Genomic DNA, 15,430 nt, shown 5'->3' with positions numbered 1-15,430 from the left:
AACTACACAACGAGATCTGAAACTTCTAGAAGGCACAAACAACAATAATAATTTGTTTGTAAATTCAATACAAAAACTCCCTAAAGATTACTAATATTAGTAGTCATTAATGCAAACTATTCAGACCAAGGCAATAAACAAAGTACCTAGAATGTCTGCCTGCCTAAAAGCATTTCAAATATGTGTCTATTCCAAGGACAAAAAAGGGAGTCCCATTTTTAATCACCTTAATGTAAGTAACCAGATAACACAGGAACATTTATTTTCAGGCTTCTGCTAGTTTAAGAATTTCTTAGCCCAAGATTAATCAAAAGTCATGAGCATCTTGTCATTTCTATCAGACTACATCATAAAAGTCAGTGATTTCATTCAAGTTGTGACTTGATACCTCTCCATAACTCAAAAATCCCTTCAAAACTGGTGAGGGAAAAGGACCAATAATTACTCTTGCAAGTAGCAAAGATATTTGACCTGACACTGCTGGTGTTGTACTTGTTTTAGAAAATGAGAAATCAAGATGCTTAGGATGGTCAAATCCAATACATCCAAAAATGCTGACATTTATACCATGCAAGGAAAGGCCTCTTCTGCACCACATATGTATCCACTTAGAGCAATGTCTTTAATGATACCTGTGCAGCAGCTATTTGGACTGGAAACTGCTCATCAAAGGCAATTCAATTCAGTGTTTTGCACTGGTTAAAAATGACAAACCATCACCCTAGAGCTTAGGGTTTTTCTCATTTAATGTTCATTATTTTGGCATATTCCATGACATTGCAAAGTATTTAACTGCAGAATGAACAGGAAATATTTTGATGTGGAAAAGAGATGCAACCAATAATAAATAATAGTTGTCATTAACAGTATCAAAAAAAGATTCATAAACTGAAATACAGTATTTCATGTTTTGATGGGACAGGGCCATATACTTCATGCTATATAGTGAACTAAAGGAAACAAGACTAGCAGAAATCCCAAAGCGGGGTCTATTCCACTGGGAGCAGACATCTCTTGGACTCTTCTTCCCTAAAACATGCATCCACATTACTCCTCAGCAACATACTAGTCTTTTCTTATCAATTTGCACTAGCATCCTCATTTTTCATTTAAGTCTAATGTCCAAAATTATGTAGCACTGCAGCTGAGGCCCTGTCAGAAAAGGATACATCATACAGACCTTCTGTTTAACAACTGTGCTACACAATGTAAAATATGTATTTTATATATAAATAAAGCTTATATTTTTCTTTAGTTTAAAAATACATATCATGTAATACTGAGTATACATATCATGAAATACTGAGTAAAATTTTTAATGGAGTTCAAAAACTTTTGCCTTTTTAAAAAAATTATATCAAAATCTATATTACTGTGCTGAATGAAAGGAGGTGGTGTTGCTAGTCCTGAAGTTTTTTTGTCTTGAAACAACCTTTATCTGAACTGTTTTCCTTCAACCAACACCACTTGACAAATTTAATGCAAAAAAGTCTTACAGTGTATGTTCTCAAGTTAAATGAAAATATTTGCAAATAACAGTATTTCGAGTAACCAGGAAACTGCCATTGAGTTTATTGATGAAGGTTATGGTATTTTTGGGTTTTTTATTTATTTCTGCTAGCATTTAATCACTTTCTCTCTTCTTCCTCTCTTTATTTGGAAAAAAAAAGGCAGAAAATTTCACATTTGCAAGCAATTCCGGCTGGCTGCCAGCTGAGGCTGCAGGATCATGCACCTGGAAAGCATATATTGCCTCCAAGCACATTATGGAGGATACTTTTGAAACTTCACCTTTAAAGCAACACATCTGTACAAAGATGTTTAGCCAGTGCCCACAAAGAGTGTTAAAATACCATAGCTGAATTCTTCCCCTATAAGTCTGTGTGCTGGTTGCAGAAGATATTGCTCTACTGATGATGGGAAAGACAGGATGAAACAATTTGGGGGATGGGTGGTTTTGGTGTTGTTCGGGTTTTGGTTTCTTTTACCTCCAGTCATGGAAGTTATGATTACTGGTTTTCAAAGTTATTAAAAAAGATCTTGGCATTTCCTATCAGGATATAGGGATGTGAGCCAAACAAAAATTATACCAGTTTACAGCTAACTAAGGACAGACAGCTTGCTAGGCTTTAAACTGAGACCAGCAAAATTTAGACATTTTCTTTTCTAGTTAACAAGCACAGGATCCAGCACCATTTCCCTTAGTTTAAATTAAGAGGAAATTGAAGTTAAATGGAAATAGCCTTTCTGGGGAAACACTAATTTATTTGGAAGAAGAACGAGAAAGCTATCAAACCTCATAGTAAGGCCTTGCATCCCAATTTAATGGCCATTTTGCTTAATTTTAAATGCTTTGTGCAACTGTACTCTATGCCTATATATTTGGGAAGGGCTACAAAAGTGTGGCTTCATGGTCGAATCAGACCATTCCCAGCATACACCACACTGGACAGCACAGAAATCACTCGGTTTATCACTCATCTAAGAGCATCTAAGAAGACACAAATGTCTCCATTTAATTTCTTTTGTAAGGCTGCTTTGCCATAGCAGCTCTACCTAAATTTCCAGCAGAACCCAGTTAGGTTTGTATTCAGAAGGACTTTTCAGCAATACTCATGTACTCAGTCTTTACTAACAGAATTTTGATCAGGCCAATAACTCGATTAACCAGACAAAAAAGAAAAACTCCAAATGATGTACTTACATTTTTCAGCTTCCTACTATAGTCAATGTTCCTGGTTGTACACACAAACACATACAAAGAAAAGAAAAAAAAAAAAAAAAAAAAAAAAGGAAAAAATCAGAAAGTAGACATACTTTCCAAGAGGCTGTATGCAGCAGATCACATTTTCCCTAACAAAAGCCTGCTGAATGTTTCTGCTGTCTGGAAATACATGAAAGCTAAGAAGATGTAGTTCACACATTCATTTATTCATAACATGGGAGTATTTTGTCACCATTATTTCAATCATGAAATTAGAATTCTGGAAGTACAAGAAGAAAATGTGTTTATAATGCTCCCACAGTAAAGTAGGACAATGCCAAAATATTTCCTTTAAACAGAGTTGCTGATTTCTTTAAAAAGGAAGACAAAAGTCCTCACTGCTAAAATACATTCTGCAGTTATCCAACAGTCAGATTCTGCTCTGCAGCCCCTACAGATTCTGGAAGCAACTGAACAAGCATAACAGGCATCAGCAAACATTAAGGAAATATTGCAGGTGCTTCTGTGAAAACAAACATTACAAAGAACAAAGTGAATGGATGAAGCAACAAAGACCCTGCCATTTAGAACAGAATGTGCCATGGAGAACATTTATTTTTAAATGTATACTTAAGCATTCAGACTGAACATTGGCATCATCCTTCTCAATTTATTTTTTTCTCTTATGTTCATGGAAGAGTGGCAGTTTTATGTTAAGAACAACAAGATACAAAGTTTGTGCAAACATAAACAACATTTCAAAATTCAGCAAAGAAAGCATAAAAAAAGGAAATACATATCACATTTAGGTGCTAAAACCTACATAAGACTATTTGAGATTTAGTAAAGATTGTGTCCTGATTATTTATAATGGAATTGGCTACTATAACAGTAAGACCACTCCATCATTAAAGTTTATCTGGCAAAACCAAAAATAAATACATACTCAAATCTGTTAGAACAACAAAAGCCTAAATATAGGCAATGGTAAACAAAGTATTTTTGATAATATCTTTTTAAGCCAAAATTTTGTCCACTAATACCCACACAATATGAAAAATAGAATAGTCCTGGTTTTTTCTTAGTAAAATAACAGTGGAAAAGAGACTTGCTTAACTAGTCACAAAAAAAATCCTTACAGCATTAGCTCATAACTTTTATAAGCAGAGTGATCCAAAAAATAGATCTAATACATCCCTCAATTAACATCTGTATGGAAAAAAAAAGGCAAAATGTCATTATCTTAAGCATGTGCAATAATGTCATACTCATCCTTCACCACGAATAATGTTTTCACCATCTTTAAAAAAATCATGCAAAAATCTTCAAAGAGGGAAAAAATCACCTTCATGCTTTGGGAACCAGCTAGCAGAACACAGCCTTCAACATATTTCTCTAAAACAGTCATGGACTTGGCTTGTACACCTCAACTCAGTTACTCAGTGTGAACTCGGACAGTGCTAGGAAAACATTTGGCTCTTTTCCACAGCTGCTTTCTCTGAAGCCCTCGTATGCAGTGGAGGCCCAGGCCAGCTCTGCAGGGTTTATGATGTCCGGTTTAACTTGGTGACAGCTTTGCTTCAAGCTCCACCCTAGTCAAAGCCTCTCAACTTGCCTCCATCAAGGTACTCCATCTATCCTCAACCACAAAAGATGAAGGTTTTTATCAGAAAGACTCTTCCTCTCTGGTTTCATATGGAGATTAGGGTTTTAAATGAAGATTATGGATTGTTTTGCAACTCTCTCCAGTCAATCATCGTAATGATTTTACAGGACATCATGAAGAACCAATTTTATCAAAGCAGTATCAGATTTAGAAGAAATACATGACATAGCCTCCACACACTTCCACGTAGAGGGCAAGAAGAACCTCATCTTAGAGTCAGAAACTTGGGAAGGAGTAAAAAATGGTATACTTTAAAACAAGGACACCAGCCAATTAGATTTTCAGAGCCTTTGAATTTTCCTAGACAGTGCCTGAATACCATGAAAACTTGCCCAGCTTCCATTGCCAGAAAGGAAAAAAAAAAGCTACTGAAATTTAGTAAATTGTTCCCATATACTTCTCTAAAATAGACAGGTCTGATCAGGGTTTCATTAGTGATCTTTTTGGCCAAATGAAATTAGACCATTCAATCAACTCAGCAGCATTTGCTTGTCTATAGAGCAATAACTTCTGTTATAACTGTAACATGACATGATAGACCCAAAACTTCCAGGAAAACTTCCAAATACCAATTTAGAAGTTAAGAAACATCAATTATAATTTTTTTAAATTTTATGAAAGTGTGGGGTGGTTTTGCTTTTAAAAAGTGGGAGGCCTGTGCAATTTGTTTGATAGTGGGTGTGTGGTTTTGGTGAAAAATTATCTAAATTGTGGCATTTCCAATTCACACAGACTTCCTCAGTCCAATTACTGCGTGTCTCAAGCTATAGCTCTTGCAGGAAAGTGAAGAGACCATGCTTATGCCTGCATCTCATAGAATCTGAGAGGCCTCTACTGTCCTATATTTCACCATCTGAACAATTTAATCTGACCTAGCAGAACTGTGACTTCTTTTCCACCAGACTATAATATTTTATGAGTTGGACAGACAAGAAAAGAATGTCATCAATTTATATTAGCAAAACACCCAAGTCCCTCAGAATCTCATTGCCTAACTAAGACAGTATTTTCACAAAATCACAGAATAAACTGAATTGGGAGGGACGCACAAGGATCATCAAGTCGAACTCCTAGGCCTGCACATCCCCAAGAGTCACACCATGGGCCTGAGAGCATTCTCCAAGTGTTGTCCTATTTAGCAGAGCTGTGGTTGATATCTCTGGGACAAAACCTGCTGAATAGAACAATCTATTCATCCCAGCACTGAAAGTTTCCCAAACTTCTGCTTCCTATCTGCCTTATACTAATTACAGTTCTATAGCCTTTTTGCTCATTCTTAAATATTTACTATTGCATCACATGCACCTGAGGCTCTAACATGCTAGTCACAAACTGCTGTTGTACTTACTTGATGGTTACTCTGTTTGATGTGTCCTGTAGATCACCAGGATCAAAAAGCTGAGATTCTTTAAGTCCCAGTTCTTTGCAGCCTCTTAAGAATAATATTATATTATCCTGAAAAGAGACAAAAAGCATAAAATCTCAACACTTTAAGCTCTCCTTTACTAAAAAAAAAATCTTACCAGACCAACTTCTCCCTAATTCAGTAACTGCTCATGAACACTCATACTATTAGCTAAATGAAGAACCAAAGACATTTCCAGTCACATAATTACATAATTTAAGAGGTCAGTGTAGATTTTGTTCGAAAACCACCTACGTATGAAACTTTTCTTTCTTTCTTTTTTCCAAGATATACAACTACAACAAGCTTGTTGACTTCTTTTCAAACACAGATGTTGGCAACTTTTTTAACTGAAAAAGCCCCACTGATTTCTCCACCTACTGCTGGAGGCTGCCACACAACCGTAGCATGTTACAGAGTAGAAAAGGCAGGATTTTTGAAGGGAGCAGGAAGAGTAGATGTGAAAAAGCCCACCACCATTTAAGCAAGAAATTTGTTCAGAAAACACTTTGCATGTTAGCTACGAGCGAGCCAGTTAACACAACTGTTCTCTTGCCTCTCCAAAGGTAACTAGTCAGAAGTCACTGAGAAAATAGATAGGTGCTTTCTCCTGAAACAAAAACCTTGAAGCTACACTTCACATGGCCACTGTTTCTAAGAAGAAACAACACCCAATTTTGTAACACTTCTTATGGAGGATTTACCCTTTGCAAAGTGCAAAAATTGAAAGTCAATAACTAAGAAAGGCTAAGTAAAAACTGATATAAGTCTCTTTCAAACCAAGTCCAAGTGATGACACTTCAGTTTGCACCAAGGAGATTGAATCTGCATGTGTGCATACGCAGTTAATACAGGTTTTATACATGTGCATGTACACCACTCCCCTGTTACAGAGCCAGTGAATATGTTTTACAAGGATAAATCTTGCAGCTAGTAGAGAATAATTTTTTAGATATATACATTTCTAGGCCAGCAACTGCAATGGTAGATGTGTGAACAAGTAAAGATGAAATGTGCAGCTTGATATTCTTTGAGGAATCTCATCTCAAACCTAAAGCTAAGCTGCCACATGAAGAGTTACAGAGGAGCAGAACCACAGCATATGGTGGAGACCTCTTTTCATAAAAACTGGGAAGCAGAGGAGTCTGGTGGTGTTCAGCTCTTACCCACTCTTCATGACAGAGCAGGATTGGTGAGCAGGGCTCTCCCACATCTGCTCCCAGCCTTTCTTGGGGCTCAGGGAGAGCAGCCCTGTTTGTTCTGCAAGCAGCATGCAAATCACCGTGGCTCTTGGCATGCCAACTCTCGCACACAAAGCTCGCCAGCCACACCACAGAAAACAGAGACTTGGAAATTCAGAGGAGTTCAAATCTCCCTTTCTTCCCTGGCTGAAACTTAACAGCTCTGGAGGAGAGCCAGGGGGGGAAGGAATAGCAGTTGAGAGAGCAGAGAGCCCATAACCCAGAGAGACAGCATCATTCATGACATGAAAAGATGCCTGTAAAATTTTCCATCTGGCTTACTGTTTGCATTATAATTTTTCCAACTGCATCATGAATAACCCTTATGTTTAGTCTTTGATGGAGGACAGTCCTGGTCACTCTCAAATGGTTGGTGGAGCAACGCGTAAATCTAATATATCAAATAAAAATGCAAAAGCATTCAAAAGAAGTTCCTAATAGCATTTCCAAATTTAACAAAAAATATACTGGACATAGAGATCATAGTAACCTAACAGACTTAGAAAACAATCAAAGGAGGAAGAATGCTGAAGATAACTAATTGCACCCATCTTGATGCCAGAAGTTGACATCTGAGTTATGATAAGCAGTAACAAAAATACCAGTTATTTGGCAGCCACATAGTTTGGAAACTTGGTTCTTCTGCTGATGAACAAATGACTGCTTCTCAAAAAAACAATGTCATCTACTCCTGTTGGCTACATGCTTTTATTTTGATGGCCATCATATGAATAACGTTTGCCAAGTCACTAACGCTATCACCCAAACAACTCCTCAGAAAGTTGGTATCTTGTATGGGCACAAATAACCACACATGCCAACAAGATGCAATCAGTGTGCCCTGAAAGAAGCTTCTGCTTTTGCTAAAAATCTCACAATTTTATTTCCCAATGGTTCTAAAAATGGCATTTGTTTAAAAGGATTGAAGAAAAATCCAACAAAGAAAATGCTTTCAAGTGATATATTTACTCAAGGACACCTGCCTAGCCTGCCTAACCCCAAGCCAAAAAATGTATCCCATACTACTGCAAAACTTTTCCGGGTTTGCTCTAGTACAGATGAAATTCACATTTGTTAGTTCCATTGAGTCACTGGAGAAAAGCACTCCTAAGCCACTAAAGGGAGAAAGGAGTCTTAAAGTTAAGACCCAGCTCCCAGCAAAGCTTTCTCTCAGGATTACTACACCTTGCATTGACCAGGTCCTGATTTCTTCAGTTTTCAGAAAATGTTGCTTTTATCTTTCAAGAGGATTTATTGTTCAGTATCTGTTAGCTGAAATTATGCACTTTTTGTCCAAAAATACCACTCTTTGTCATTGCTTAAGAAACTAAAGCAAGCAGAAAAGGTTTACAAGTAGCAAGATATAAAAACCATTCTTCCTTTAAATGGATGACTGAAAAGAAACATTTCATGTGCCTGCCCAGCTCCTTACAACTTGGCAGAGTTAAATAGGTCATGCAAATGGGTCACACTGCAGTGGCAAGGATCTCAGGGTGGCCAGCTGCTGTGCCCCAGCTAACAGAGTGCTATCTTTTACAGTGGTCTCAGAAGACACACGACCAGAATTTGGTCCCTCTGGCAGCCCCTACAAGGCACTATCACACAATTTCCTCAGTATCTTAAATGGAGATGATAGTGCTTTTCTCTTGCCATTACTTTCGGCAGCTGCAGTGTTGGGAGTAGACAGAGAATTGGTCACTTGGTCAGCACATCATTTCCTACAGCCCCAGAGGACCTGCAACTGTCTCTTGCTGGCTCCTCTCAGTTTTATCCCACACCACTGTATAATGAAAAGTCTTCTTCTGGCTTTTGTCCTTCATACACACAGAGGAAGAAAAAGCTGATAGGTTACAGCCTAAACTTATTTTGCAAATTTTCTCTATCATTTTAATATATAAAATTTTATATCTATAAATATCTATACTTATATAGATCTATAAGTTATAAATCTGTAATCTATAGATATCACAGATAGCTATACATTTTATCTATGCTTAATCTATAAAATGACAGAAAGTCTAAATAGGCTGTATAGAGAAGATAAATGCTTCAGTGTGGTGACAGACACAGGATACACTGATAGGTTAAATCCCAAATCTTTTCTGCTTGCCTCAGCAGAGTCCTGAGAGTTACTGCTACATCAGCACTACAAGCAATGTCATTTACTTGTAAGTACTGAAAACCAAAAATTATTTATGTAAATGTTTCACTATACTGAATTTCAGAAACAAAAAAACTAACCAACACAAAACTGCAAATTCTCAGGCAAGCCAGACATGAACCAGCAAGAATGGTCATGGACAGATAAGGGTGCAGAGCACTGACTCCCTGAGAACTTCGTCAGAAGGATGCATGGGAAGGAAGGGAAAAATGCTCCCGCTCTCACAACTGCATTTCAACAACATCACCTTTTCATCCTTTCTGGTGTGTAATCTGACAGACTCATCACTACAAAATCACCTTGCCAGGACAATCACCTGAAGGTAATGCAGAGAGAGTAGGTGGCAGAGTGGTTACGCCTTTATGAAGGTGGAGGGAATAAGGCAGGGGGAAAAGACAACAGACTACTCACTTCTATTTTTTTTTGTTTTAATCTGAGTGCTATAAATATGAAAAAAATGTTCACTGTATAGCATTAAGTAATTTTCCTCATGCACAAAGTGGAGCACAAAATCCTGAACCCTGTAAAAAAACCCCAGAAATTGGCAGCTGAGTAGGACAGACACCCTGGAAAGCCACTGCAAATTCACACAGTAGCACTGCCAACACACAAGATAGTTCAAGCTAGCGAGAATCAAATATTCACAGCAGGCAAATTCTCTCCATAGGATCTGCTGATCAGATGCAATGGCAAACAGCTTGAATTTGGCCCGCTTCCATTCTTTCATCCGCCACAATACATACAAAACATTCTCACTGTATTCGCACTGCAAATCCCTTCTACAGCTTAGCACTGCGGAGCCATCGTTTGTCACATGTGCTACTGCATGGCCCGGGTGAGATAGTCAGATAAACTTGGGGGAAATAAAAGCAAGCCAAGCTGTATATCTGTCCAGAATACTGAATAAAATGCCAAATACATGCCACTTCTGCAAGCTGGAGATATTATTAGCTGCCAGTAGCACTGCTCTGTTTTGCAGGACAGCTGCAGACAAACAGGTGGCATTTTTCATTTCTGGAATGCTGATATTTTCCCTGCTCCAGAATAAATGAGAAGATCTCTAAAAAAAAAAAATTTCCAAACTGCTTTTCTGAGAAGTTTCCAATAGACTCTCAAAAGCTTTTTGTTTGGGCTCAACATTTCTTCTTAATTCCCTTATTTTTCCATTTTAAGTAAGTAGTGGTGATAATTTATCTATATAAAAGCAGTGGGTCTTGCCTGATTCACAGGTTGATAGAAATACTGGAATATTCGGTTCAAGTCCAGAAGGAAAAAAACTTCTATAAGTTGGGCTGGGAACTTTTCTTTTATATATATATATATATATATATATATATATATATATATATATACACATACATATATATGTATATATGAGAAAAAAATCAATCTATATATATGTATGCATATATATAGATATATATATATACACATATATGTTTATATGTGTTACTATTTCTCCAAGATGCTTTTCTGTGTATGTTTAACTATATACATATGTTTAACAATATATATGTGTGTGTGCGTGTGTGCGTGTGTGCGTGTGTGTGTATGTGTGTTGTACTGTTCATCCAATATGCTTTGCTGTATGTATATAACAAAACTACATAAAAGATTGTTTTCTGTGGTAAACACCAAATCAGTAGATTTGGAAGGAAATGGATGATAGTTAGGACACATTCACTCAGAAGCTAAGGATGGTTAATCTCCAGAAGAGGAAGGCTGACAGTGCATCAGAATTGAAGGCACCTCCCAGAACAGAAAGGGGAAACAGGGATGCTTACATTCCCGAAGGATTCTGGCACACAATAGCCTCACCCACGAAAATTAAAGGCTAGTGGGCAAAATAAAAGAACAACCAGAAAAAGATGATCCCTGGAAACAGGGAGGGGAAGCAGGACTTACCAGCCCATCAGCCGGACCAACCCTCGCCTCCCCAGGACAGCCGCAGCCCCCGGACTGCACCCGCACCCACCCAGTGGCGCTGCCCAGCACCCGGTGTGGGGGGACAGGCAGCGTCGGGCATGGATCGTGTGAGCAAAGGCAAGGGGCAGGAGCAGAGAATAAACACCGCGATTATCAGACTGAATCAGGAGGAGCAAGGATCACTGGGCGGGCACGGCACTGCCTGGCTCCACAGGTAGAGCCTTCCAGCGCGCCCCTGAGAAGCTGGTGAAGGCTGTCTGTGCCAAAGAAGCCTAGCCTTCTTCTGCTTCTTTCTGGGCAGTCAAGAAGGAAAATATGTGTCTACTTCAATAACAGTCCGGCTTTCGTGTCAGAAAGGCAAAAAAGCACCTTTAAAATGGTGTGAAGAAATGGGCCAGTTGGTACTGTAGTTAAACTGCACAAAACACACCAGAATCCCCAAACATAATTGAATTACCTTCAGGTAGTACCTAAGTCTGCCTCAAGATAAAAATAACAGAATCATAAAATTATCAAAGTTGGAAGAGACCTTCAAGATCATCCAGTCCAACCATCCACCCAGCAGTACTCCTGTGATTCCTGAACCACTAAACCACATCACCCAGTGCCAGATCCAGATTCCTCTTGAACATCTTCAAGGATTTGATTCCACCACATCCATGGGCAACCTATTCCAATGCCTGATCATCCTACAGTGATTTTTTTTTCTAATACCCAATCTGAATGTCCCCTGTCTCACCTTAAAGTCATGTCCTTTAGTCCTCTCCCTGTAGTCACTGTAGCAGAAGAGACCAGCCCCCATCTCATGACAACCTCTTTTTGTAAACTTGTAGAGAGCAATGAGGTACACCCTGAGCCTCCTCTTCTCCAGGCTAAACAACCCCAACTCCCTTTGGATGTCTCAGTACCTGACTCCAAAGATAACTTAGCTGGAAGTGCCAAGGTGCTTAGATCCTGCTGCTCCCAGCCAGGCTTGCTAGGGTAAAAACCTGCAAGTGCCTAGAGCAAGAAGATAGTGCACAACTTTGATGCTGCTATTGATTGTATAAAAACTTGTAATTTTTCAATAATGTGAATGGAAGCTGAGCAAAGGAGAGAACATGAGCAAGAGCAAACTTCAACTCAACAGGCAAAAGCAAACCACGAGAGGGTGGGAGGGATGCACAGAGCACGAGCACAAGGCTGATCCTATGACTTCACTAGTGAAGTAGGTCCTGATATCACCCCTTGCTACATCAGGTCATTTTCCCTGAAGGCATGAGTTAAACATTTAAACAAATGGGGGCTCAGTCAACTTCCATGTCTTTGGGGGAGAGAGCAGATGATGATCAGATGATGTGAACTCCCTCAGATTTGCTAAGCCCAAGATACACCCTAAAGATGGCTTTGTTTACAGCACTGAATACAGAACATAGGCAGGCAGGGAAAAACCCAAAACATTTCCAGGCTATTCACTGGCTCTGATGCTGATGAAATCACAGCCAGATGTCAAACAGATGTTAGATTTTACAAGGTCATGAAGAGGGGATGCCTATCTGATGCCATATTCTATGGCAACAGCTCCACTATGGCCAAGGAAGAGGATAACCTTTCCTTTCCACCACTTCTCTGCCACTCACTCTCTCAGCTTTTTAATACCAGATGATAGCATCTGGCTTGTGAGGGACTTGGTCTCTTTTTTTTTTTTTTTTGGTGAAAGAAGTTCACAAAGAGCAAGGTTAAAAACAAGTTCTCATACAGTGGATTGTAGTGCACTCCTAGAAGCCACTGGGAATTCACCTTGAAAATCCAGAGCCAGATGGGTAAAAACACAAAACCAACAAAAACATAAAGCATGGTTCCTTTTGTGGTGATGGAAAGGACTGTTACTTATCTCACTCTGTCTTCTTGGTACAGCTATGAAGTGGATCAATAGAAAAGTTATGTCAGAGTGAGTTGGGGAAAGAGCTACAAAAGAGGCAAGAATGAAAGAAACATCACAACATCATGCTCTGAGAACAACCTGAGCACCCCTCTGTGGCAGCTACTTCTTCTCCATCCTCCTGGCAATAGTTATGCTGTCTGTCTGAAGAAGAGGAAGAAAGGTCCTACAGACAAATTTGACCTTTATTTGCACTCACATTATGAGTGCAGAATATGTCTAACCTAAACACAGATCTCTAGAGTTTCAACCCTGAAACCACAGCTAGTGCCACAACGGTTCTGTCAGAACATCCTCTGGGGAAACTGGACACTTTCCTTTCTCAGCACATCCCTGCAGCTGTTGTCCCCACAAATGAGGTCTACAGCAAAATATAAAAATGGGCAAGAAATTCACAACTAAGTTTAGGAGACAAGCTGTTGGTTTGTTTGAACAGACCCAAAGTGTCAAGGAAAGTACAGAGTCTGAGTATGGATTTATAAATACTTAAAAGACAGCCATCCCAAACAAACTGCCTAAAGAAAACAAAAATACATAAATTTTAAATCTAAGTTCTAAGTCATAAGAACCACTACACCAAATAGTGTGAAAACAAAATTTAAGTAAAGGAGATCACCAAAGAAATTAACCTGAGCATTAAATGTGGGAGAGTATTTTTTTTTTTTGCTAGACATAGTGTTAAAGCTTATCACTCTGCATACAAAAAAGCCCCCAAACAAAAACAACAAAATAAAACACAAAAACCATAGATAAATAAAGTTGAATTACCTCATGAGCAATATACCCAAAAGGTAAAGCCCTAGGGTAGTCCAAAGGAGTGCCACAAATAGCTTCATGTCCAACACATATATATAGTCATCAATTAAACCAAGCAGTGTTGAATAAACCTGTGCCTTTCCAAACTGCTGTCAGGGCAATTGTGTGTTAAGCCATCGCAGAACACATACTTTTAAAACACTATTTATGTGTTTCTACTAAGAGGGGTACTTTGGTGGTAAAGATGATTACCTATGCAAAGCAAATATGTTATAAGATTTATTCCATGTTTTCCTTAATTATACTAGCAAGTCTGCAAAAGATAATACCTTTTTTTTCACATAACCTTCCTTCTTTTCTCTGCCTGCAGAGTCCACGCTTCATGGGATCCCTTTGATCACATCTGATATCCCAGGGCACTGATACCCAACACCTGCTTTCTATATTTTGACTTGACTGTAGAGAAAATAACCTTGTTTTCCAGGAAGAGCAGTGTTGACTATTCAAGGGACACAGCTCCAGGAAATCATCAGATTAAAAAAACCCTTTGGGATGGACTGGGTCTTGCAGAGAAGAAAATGAGGAAAAATTCTCTGCATCATGAGCCTGTCCACCTGAAAAGGTGTGTCTGATTGTATTATTAATTATCTGACCAGCATCATCTATTATAAACCAGTACAGGTACCACAAAGCATGGTCAGTGCATCTGCATGCAGCTTCAGAGATTACTACCTGAAAAAATACTTCTCAAGCTGTGATCCCTACTGACTGCTTTTATTTTTTCACTGTCACTACACTACAGGACAAAAAAATAAAGGAAACAGAAATGAGCAATAGTGAGAATTATACATAATGCTTTTCTGATACACAGGAACCTGATTAATTAAAGACACAAAACTGTGTGGGAGATATAGCCTCAATTCTTACCTCCCCCATGTAATTTATCATCTGTCTTCCCAATCAGGTACAGATGTAGATTTCATCACAATTGTATAATCCCCAAAATACAAGGTTTTAATGAAAATAGGTGCATGATTAACATAATCTGAAGTTTTGTGACATCCAGTTATATTGGGCCAGCTGAGCATTCAGGGCCAAGGAACAGCTAAAATTTTCTGAAGTTTATTTTTAAGGTCTGAAACTGTAAAGGTACAAAAGAAATCAGTACCTAAAATTAAAATCAATATGACATCAAACCTCTAAAATGAATGTATGACCACCACCTGGCAGCTTCATAGCACTTTTTCTAATTGCAGTAACTACTCACTTCTAGCACGACTTTACTTTCTTGCCCCTTGTCTTTTACATGATAAGTTCCTTTTGCTTAGTATATTAAGCAAAGCTATCTTCCATTTAAAGGCAGAAAATTGTAACACTTGTCAATATTTGGACTTCTCTCAGTAGACAGCAATCCACCTCAGGGATCAGGACACTTTGCATCCTGAGCTGTTGGAGGGCCTCTCCATCCCTCTGTCCAAGTACAACTGCTGTAGGTGGGCCTCAAAAGATGCAAGAAAGCTGCTTGTGGGGGCCAGGGGCCTGGCAGTAGCTGTTAAAATCAGACCAAATGTCTATTCCCCAAGGCAAACAGCAAAACAGTGAAACCGCCAAGGAGGACTCATTCCTGGTCAGTTCATGACCTCTGCAAAA

The 15,430-nt window shown here is 38.7% G+C and overlaps 1 protein-coding gene across 1 annotated transcript in view; it reads right to left on the bottom strand.

Annotated features, from left to right (window-relative positions):
* Window positions 1-15,430, bottom strand: part of LIMCH1 (LIM and calponin homology domains 1) — a 175,784-nt gene that overhangs the window by 68,432 nt on the left and 91,922 nt on the right. Inside the window, exons 4-5 of the mRNA XM_030948295.1 lie at window positions 5,719-5,825; window positions 2,705-2,735 (exon numbers count right to left, since the gene is read on the bottom strand). Coding sequence (XP_030804155.1) covers window positions 2,705-2,735; window positions 5,719-5,825 — 138 coding nt within the window. The remainder of the gene's footprint in view (window positions 1-2,704; window positions 2,736-5,718; window positions 5,826-15,430) is intronic.

Source organism: Camarhynchus parvulus, chromosome 4 (genome assembly GCF_901933205.1).
Source record: "Camarhynchus parvulus chromosome 4, STF_HiC, whole genome shotgun sequence".
Taxonomy (NCBI): domain Eukaryota; kingdom Metazoa; phylum Chordata; class Aves; order Passeriformes; family Thraupidae; genus Camarhynchus; species Camarhynchus parvulus.
Note: the sequence above shows the minus strand (reverse complement) of the source record. Positions and strands in the feature narration are given on the sequence as shown.